Source organism: Rhincodon typus, chromosome 5 (assembly GCF_021869965.1).
Source record: "Rhincodon typus isolate 14 chromosome 5, sRhiTyp1.1, whole genome shotgun sequence".
Lineage (NCBI taxonomy): Eukaryota > Metazoa > Chordata > Chondrichthyes > Orectolobiformes > Rhincodontidae > Rhincodon > Rhincodon typus.
Genome location: NC_063336.1, coordinates 10,651,008 through 10,660,404, shown reverse-complemented (window position 1 = coordinate 10,660,404; position 9,397 = coordinate 10,651,008). Strand labels below are relative to the sequence as shown.

General features: G+C 39.8%; 1 protein-coding gene across 1 annotated transcript; it reads left to right on the top strand.

Moving 5' to 3' along the window:
• Positions 1–6: 6 nt before the first annotated feature.
• On the top strand, positions 7–3,628 carry LOC125483083 (potassium channel subfamily K member 5-like). Its single transcript, XM_048596592.1, has one exon. The coding sequence runs from the start codon at positions 15–17 to the stop codon at positions 651–653; it is 639 nt and encodes a 212-aa protein (XP_048452549.1). The 5' UTR covers positions 7–14; the 3' UTR covers positions 654–3,628.
• The last annotated feature ends 5,769 nt before the right edge of the window (positions 3,629–9,397 follow it).

Sequence of the window (9,397 nt, the reverse complement as noted above, 5' to 3'; positions counted from 1 at the left end):
CTCTGAACTCTAAAATGTCAGACTCCAAAATTTCAGAATCCACGGAGGTAAACATCTTCCGCTTTCTTTCTAAAAAGCAAGAAAGCTACAATGATCTCATCAAGCAGATCGGCTCAAAGACTTTGAAGAGTAACAGTACTAAGCTATTGGGTGTTGAGGTCCCAGCCAAACCCACGATTAAGGACGATGGTAATGGTAAGTTTGGAGCAGTTCAGTTGAGAAAAACAGCAGCTCTGAAAAGATTCTGTTATGAGCCAGCCAGCTTACCAGCTATTGAAGACAGTGAGATTACAGCACCACTAAATGAAGGCAAAGATCCAAACTCGCAGCCAGATTACTCTCTGCAGGAGAACCAACTGGATAAAATCACCCGAGAGGACCGTTCATTGTGGGACACTCGCTCCCACCCACCATTGTTCTTTGAGAATGTCAACATCAGATTCATAGATGAACAGAACCTTCTCAGTGACGACGAGAAGGTGGAATTGTCACTGGATGAGAACTTGGTGGACGAGGGAGAGTCTGATGTTTTGGTGGAGACACCAGACACAAACAATTCGGGCTTCCAGGTGTGTAAGCTGGGACATCCACCCGACTACGAACAGCTGATGAATGGATACAACAAAGTGCGCAATGTTGAAGTGGTCATATAACCAAAGGAATCTGGGAACCACTTCTCCAAACTTTCTCCTATATTCCCACTTTGTTCATTCAGCACTAGGACCTGAGCAAAAGGGGACAGACAGTATCCCTGTTGGTTTGGAGGAGCTGCTAATGACATTTGACTGTACGGTCAAAACACCTCCAAGGCACAAGCACAATCCCCTTTTTTTTAAATTTTAAAAAAAAGTGGCCTTAGCTGGAAAGGAAGCATCCCTCTTCCAAATGGGAGAGTCAGATAGCAGAATTTCTTGCGGAAATGTTGACTGATGAAACTGTGACCAAAACTAAATCGTTTCCAAGTGTAAAGATATTCAATCTCTCTCTCTCTCTCTCTCTCTGTCTCTCTTTCTCTCTTTTTCTCTCTCTCTCTCTCTCTTATATACACTGTGAGTATTTTTCTTTCAATGACCGGTTTAAAAAATATTGTTTTTAAGATTTTAATTTTGAGCCAAGAAATGTAGATATTAAACAAGGCAGATGTTTTTAGTTTCAAGGTGGTGTTGGCACAGTTATCCTTCTGACCTGAATTCAATGAAGTACAGTTCAGAAAGTCCAAATTTTGCAATTTGAGAGATTCGAGTTCAATTGGGATTTGAGTGACTTGTTTCAGTGATTTGTTGGGATATTTTTGTTCTCTCTCCCCCTCCCCCACCCCCCTTTAAATGTAAAGCCATTTCTAATACAGATTTTGCAACAGTGTGAGAGTTCAGCATTTACTGAATCCCATCCAAGTCACACTTTTAGAGCCCTGTATTCTTGATTTTGATCTGCACCTTATGAATGACACTTGTATCTGTTTTGTATGTATTTTCGCCTTTATGAATTTACCCAACAGTACTTCAGAAATTGAGCTTTTATCTATCTTGGGTTATCTGATGCAAATCCGAAAGAAAATGAGTGGGAAATCAACATCCGCTAAATAAGCCAAAGTGGTGTTTTCCGTAAACCTTTCAAGCTGAGGTGACAAAATTGCAGGCAGCACCTGTTGGTGATCATCAGAAGTAACCTATGAACTCACTAGAATGAGACTCCTATTCTTTTATTCCCCAGCCACTTCCCTCCAATGTGCTTTAACTTGTAAATAGTGGCACAACTGAGCCATTGTATGCCTTTGTTTCTCTATACCGTTGCACGCCAACTCTTCAGTCATGCGCCGTAAACTTCTTCAGTAGAAACTGGAATACTTTTTTTTGTTGGCACTTAATTGTTTACATTTGTTACCAAACTGGTACTAATTTCAGTGACCGGTGGGTATAGCTACTTATGTTTTGGAGGAAGAGAAATGAGAGATGAATTCAGGCCTAGAGCCTGGCTATTGGTCAGGCCACGAGCATGCCAAAAAGTGCAATCACTATAGGTGCATGATCACTGATTTTCATTCGTGCCTGGAGATTTATCTTTTTGAAAAGGCTTACAACAGTTACAGAACAGAGCTACTGCTGGAACTCTGCTTAATTGGGTGTTTTCCATTTTTAAAAAAAACGTGAATTCAGATAGACTGAAGAAAGAAGGTACTGTGCCCCACTAATTCCAGGCTGCTGTTTGTGTTTTGTGTTGGTAGGATTACGTACCAAAAATGGCCCAGTGTCTTGTCGGTACCAAAACCATGAGATTTGTGAGGCATTGGGTACCTCTCCTTGATTGAGGTGAGGATAGGAAAATTGGGTGCAAAAATTTAACGTTCCTGATTTATACCACTCCTGATTTTTTTTTTACAAATGGCTTGAAGTTATTTTTAGAAATATTGTTTCTCCAGAATTGCCTTATTAACTAACGGGAGGACCATCAAAAGTTCTCATTTATAATTTGCTGTATGCTATTGTTGAGGAACTATATGGTGAGGCATTGGTGTGTTTTTAAAGCGTCATTGTGAATTGAAGGTTTGTAGACGTTTTTAAAAGTTTTACTGGTCTCCAGTCGAGTCAGTTTCAAATAATTGGAAATCGACTAGTTACTCTATAAAACATGCACCCCGCTTGACAATTTTTGATGACTCCAGTGAAAGATGTTGCATCTGTGTCTCTGCAGTGTGGTAACGGTTTCATGACCATTTCCAAATATTGGGGTGCTCTTGCCCTTTCATCTCATGTGTCAGGTGGGAATGCACTTGTTATGCAAATGCATTGTAGAGACACACAGACATCGCATAGCCAGCCTATCCCTGGCTAAATGTCTCCTTCATGGAGATGTTGCACACTAACTCCTCCTCCTGCCCCAATTTAAAATGTGTGATCAGTGGAGTCTTTAGGCATCACTGCTTAATATAACCAAAACTTGACTGTATTGAATGCTGGAAGCTGAACTGTAGGAAGTCCATTACAGGGCAGAGACTAGGTGACCTTATCATAAAAACCAAGATAATGACATAGGTCACGGAGCTTAAAAACAGAATGCAGAGGTTGTCTTGTTGCTGTAAGTCCAGTCATATGATAGTTAGCTTGGATATGCCAGTCACTTTATTTTAAGGAAGCATTTGTGAGGAAGGGCGCAGAAACCTCAAGTTGAAGTGAAATGATAGTGGTTTATAAGCTGTAAAGGTGTATGATTTGACGAGCTGAGAACAGTTTTAATGTCTTCCCCACTAACCGCTCCCCCCCCCCCCCCCCCCACCCCCCCCCCCCCCCCGCCACCACCACCCTCTCAGTCTCACACATACAGATTTTTTCCTTGTGTAATATACATTTTTTTTTTCTGAAGGGGGTCAGTGTCAACTGACTTTACAAGACTGGCTGCATAGGAAGGTTTAAGACTTCTTACAGTTAAGGAGTAGGTACAAACTGTTCCTATCACTCACTCCATATATTGAAAAAAAAACTGTTGAACTCCAGAAGCCTGTTTGTTGTATTTATTCCTTGAAATGTCTTGTATTAAGTCTGTCCTTTTTCTGGTTCTCTGTTAATTGTGGACCTAATTTATTTCTGTATTCATTTAAGAATGTAAATAAACGTTTTTGATATATACAATATGAAATGTCTTGGGTGTGTTTTTTATTAAATCAAAGTAACTTTTCCTTTAAGTAACTTTAAAACTGTAATGTATGTTATCTGCATCTTACGTCCTTTCTTTCCATGATCAGTTCTATAGGTTGGCCCAGACATTGGTATCTTTGTATTCATTACTCCTCGGGCTTTCTCTGCTCCTCTTAATGTCATGACATGCTGTAGTTTGGCCTGTCAAGCCTGCTCTGTCATTCAGTGAAACCATGACTGATCTTCAATTTCAACAGAGTTCCTCACCTTGGTATTTTGGGCTGAAGGATCCACAGCTGCTTCACCAAAGACCTGCCCCCATCAAAAGGTCAGAAGTGGAGATGTTCACTGATGATTTCCCAATGTTGAGCACCATTTGCAACTTCTCAGTATAGAACGTCCAAATGCATTAAGACCTGGACAATATATCGGCTTGGGCTGATGTATGGCGAGTAACATTCGGGCCAGAAAATTGCCAAATAATGACCATCTCAAACAAGATAGCTTTTAACCATAGTCCTTTCTGAGATTCCCCTTTTGCTTGGATGAGTGTAGATCCAACAACACTCGAGCTTGACACTATTCAGGACAAAGCAGCACACTTGATTCATTCTCACAATCACTGATGTATAGGAGTAATAGTGTGTAACATCTACAAGATGCACTGCCAAAGTTCACCAAGGAGCTTTTGGCAGCACCTTCTAAACCCATGAGCACTACCATCTGAAGGACAGGGTAGCAGATGCAACTTCCTTTGTAAGCCACATGCCATCCAGACTTGGGAGTATATCGCTGTTTCGTTATGGCTGTTGGGTCAAAATCCTGGTGGAACTTCCTAACAGCATTGTGACACCACATAGACAACAGTGGTTCAAGAAGGTAACTCATCACCACCATCTTGTCAACAGTAATTGGGGATGGGCAATAAAGTCTGGCCCAGGCAAGCAAAACTGATATTTTGGTGAGGGGGTGGGGGAAGACACTTCTTCCTGCACTCCGTGTATCTTAACATTTCAAACGTAGAAATCTGTTGTTCTCAGCCTTGAACACACTCAATGACTGTTTCATGCAGAGGGTGGTGCATGTATGGAACAAGCTGTCAGAGGAAGTGGTGGAGGTGACTACAATTACAATGTTTAAAAGATATCTGGATGGGTATATGAATAGGAAGGGTCTACAGGGATATGGATCAAATGCTAGTAAATGGGACTAGGTCAGACTGGGATGTTTGCCCAGCATAGAGGAGTTGGACTGAAGGGTCTGTTTCCATGCTGCATAACTCTATGACTGATCCTCCCCAGTCCTCTGGGACAGAGAACTCCAAAGCTTGGTCCCACTCTCTCAATGAAGAAATTCCTCTTCATCTTGGTGCTGAATGACCCATCTCTTGTTCTAATACTCTGTACTGGTCCTGAATTCTCCAGATGGAAAATTTCCTATATCTATCCTGTTGAACTCTAATAATTGTGCATTTGAAAATAAATTGTCTCTCATTCTTCTAAACACCAGAAAATATCTTTCTTCATAGCAAGTTCCTGGTCAATCTTTGTGCACTCCCTTTATGGCAAGTATATATTCCTTGGTTAAGGAGACCAAAAGTAAGCACAATATTTCCAGTGCAGTCTTGCTGAGGCCGTATTGCGGTAAAACATCTTGCTTCTCTCTTCAAATCTTTATGTAATAAGGCCAACATGCCATTTGCCACCTTAAATGCTTGCTATGTAACTTTATATTAACTTTCAGTGATTTATAGACACTTTTATAAGGGCACCCAAGTCCCTTTTGAACTTAAACACTTGACAAACATTTCAGGAATACTCTGTATTTCCAATGAAATAGGTAACTTCACTTTTCTCCACATTGCATTCCATCTACTAGTTTTCTGCACACTCAGCCTCTCTAAACCCCTTTCAAGCATCTTTGCATCCTCCTCGCAACTGACACTTTGTCGTCTACGAACTTGGAAATTTTCAATCTAATCCCACATTTCGAATCATTGATCTTGTTCGTGATTAAGTGGGCCCAAGGTCTGATCCTCGCAGTGTCACAGCCCACCAGCAGAAAAGTGAGCCATGTATTCCTGATCTCTATTTTCCAACTATTAACCAGTTCTCAATCAATGCCAGCATATCCTCCACCCTTTCTAATTCCATCTGCTTTAGTTTTGATTGCCAACTTCCTGTGTGGGACCTTATCTAAAGCCTTGTGAAATTCTAATTGTGCCACATCCACGAGTTTTCCCTTTTTCCAACTAATTACATCTTCAAAAAACTCCCAACAGGCCTGGCAAACATGATTTTGCTTTCATAAATCCATATTGACTCTGCTTATATCCCACCACTGTTTTCACAGTGTTCTATTATGTGATCCTTGATTTTTGATTGTAGCATTTTTGTCTTTGACTAATGGTGGGCTGACAGGTCTGTAGTTCCCATTTTGTCTCTCCCTCCTTTCTTAAATAATGGAGTTATTTGGCTACCTTTAAATCTTCCAGGTCCATTGCAGAGTCTGTAAGATTCAGAAAGATAACCACCAATGCATCCACTATTTCTGCAGCTGCCTCTTTCAACAGCCTAGGATATAGATCATCTTCTCCAGGGTGTTTATCCACTTTAAGGCCATTAATTTCCCTAGTTTGATATATTTACTAATTAATATCTTGTAGTTCCTCATTTACGCTGGTTGATAGATTTTCCATTATTTATGGTAGAATCTGAGTGTTCCTCCCCTTTATCTTACAGTAAGATTATTCATAGAGTGATATCAGAAAGCATAAGTTCATGTAAAGGATGAAGAAACATGGTGAAAGGGTTGGAAAATGTAGTTGAAGTGTAGAAGATTATTGACAATACAGGATGACAGATCAAATTTGAACAGCCTTATTTCATATATTGAATAGGTTTTGCAACTTGCAACTTTTTTTTCCCTTTCTTGCCAAATAAAGACTGTTGGGATGAGATCATTTGAAAGTTTCAAAACTGAGATTGACTATAAGGTCATTGGATGTAGGAGCTGAAGTAAATCATTCAGCCTCATGATTCCATGAGATCACGGCTAATCTGGGAACCCTCAACTCCATGTTCCTACATTTTACCCTATAATCCCTCATTCCCTTCCTGATTAAAAATCTTGAGCATACTTAACAACCTAGCCTTAATAGTCCTCTTCTGTAAAGAATTTCTCAGAATCACTACCTTCTGAGAGAAGAAATTCCTCCTCATCTCTGCATGAAATCCCTTATTCTGAGATAATGTCCTCTGGTCCTAGACTCTTCCCACAAGGGGCAACAACCTCTGCATCTACCTTGACAATCTCCAAAACATCATCTATGTTTAAATGAGTTCATCTCTCATTCTTCGAAATTCCAATGAGTACAGGCTGAACTTGCTCAATCTCTCCTCATGAGACAGTCTGTTCATTGGACAGTGTCCCCATATCCGGGATCAGGCTAGTGAACATTCTCTGGACTGCCTCCAATGCCAGTATGTGTTTCCTGAGATAAAGGGCCTAAAACTGTTAACAGTGTTCCAACTGTGGTCTGACTAGTGCCTTGCTTTGTTTCAGTGAAACCTCCCTACTTTTATATATTATATATATATCCTTTCGAAATAAAGGTCAACATTTCATTTACCTTCCCTATTACCTGCTGAATTTGGATGTAAGTTTTTTTGTGGTTCCTACACAGGGACTCCCAAATCCTGCTGTTCTGTAGCTTTCTGCTACAGTCTTTCTCCACCTAAATAATATTCATCTCCTCTATTTTTCCTGCCAAAATGCATAATCTCACATTTCCCCAAATGATAGTTCATCTGCCAAGATTTTGCCCACTCACTAAACCTGTCTATATCCCTCTGCAGGCTCTTTGAAGCGTCCTCACTGCTTGCCTTCGTACCTATTTTTGTGGCATCTGCACAACTTGGCTATATTACATTCGCTTCCATTCTCCAAGTCATTAATATATTGTAAATAATTGTGGCTCCGTCACTGATCCTTGGGCTTGTCCACTATTTAAAGGTTGTCATCCTGAAAATATCACATCACTCCCCACCACCCCCCCAACCCTAATCCCATCTCTGTCTCTTTCTATTAGTTAGCCAATCCTCTGTTTTGCAAGGGTTTTTTTTTGAAAAGGGTGGAGAATTACTGATCAGAAAGATGGGTTGATAGAACTAATATACAGATTATCCAGCTAATTACCCGCTCGTGATCTGATCGTAAACTCCTCCACTTATTGCCTCCAGCCTTCTGTAGGTTTTTGCAATTAGGTAGATGTCCAGGGGAAATATTGGAGGAAAGCATCTAGAATGACAGCCAACTATGACTGCTTGACTTTTGGCCTTCAAAGGGACTGTTGAGTCTTTACTGATAACAGTAAAGTAGGGTAGGAAAGCTATCGAACGAAGGAATCATAAAGTACACTTCAGTCCATCAAGTTGTACTGCCAGAAATGTTTGTTTAGTTTACTGCATGATAGCAGTCGGGTATATGTTACATCAGCAAGATAGAAATTGTTACCATGCCTGTAAGGGACTTAGTGTATAAGTCTTCTGTCTGCAAGATTCATAAATATTTTTGCCTCTCCCCACCAAAGTACCTATGGCATCATCAGATTGGTTGGAGCTTCTTGCAATCTGCAGCATTAAACCTTTCTGGATCATTAGCTTATACAGCATTTGTCTGTGTGACGTTTTTTAATTCACTCAAAAGACATGTGCGTCACTGGCAGGGCTAGCATTTATTACCCATTTTTAGTTGCCCTTGAGAAGGCAGTGGTGAGTTGCTTTCTTGAACTACTGAAGTCTAGATTTTAAAAGCATGTATTCCATTCAAAATGTATAATACATGATTTTTCTTTTAAAAGACTTAAATTTAATACAATTTATATCCTTAGCAAATCCCAAAGTGCAGTCAACATAGTGTTATCATGATGTAGGTAATGACTACTTAATCTGTTTTCGAGAAGTTGGTTGAGCAATAAATACTGGTCACCAGGACGAACTGCTTTGAATATTGTCATGAGATCCATCTGTGTACAATGCAGCATTTCATTAAACGTTAGCTCAGAATTCGTGCTCAAAGTCTAAGGGATTGAACTTTCAGCCTTTTGACTCACTCAGACTTAACAGTGGATCCAAGCTAATGTGCAGCCTGGAACAAAACTGCTGCTTTCATTTGGGATCCTTTGCAACATTTTCTAACACACAAGACACAATATTCAAATTATAACACATATAGGCACTTGGCTGGTATATATTTTGTAAACAGCCTTGCTTTGCAAATAGTCTGATGTACTGTAGAACAGAAAAAAATCTTCTGTCGGTGTGCTTTCATCGTTTTTTTAATCCAATGCCTTTAAGTGCTTCTTTCATCATCTCCAACAGTGGCAGACCTGTAATCACCAATCCTAAATCTGAGACTTGTACAGCTCAAACATTGTCTCTAGACACAACATGTGTTATGCAGATCAAAGTCTACTATCAGAGTTATCATTAATGTAGTATGAACACTTGACATGATAAAAAAATGGTGCTCTTTATAATTTTAAACAATATTACATATTTTTTTCATTTATATTACTGCAAGATCAGGCACTGGAGTTTGTTAAAAGTAAAAGTCATTACTATTCTCAAGTTTCAGACGGAGTTTTAGCTTGAGGATATTATACTCAAATGATAAATTTAAACAGTGTTCTGCTAAATGCTTCCTTGAAAAGATTTTGTGTTTATGGCTTGCAAGTTATGGGTTCTGGCAGTGGGTTGTGATGA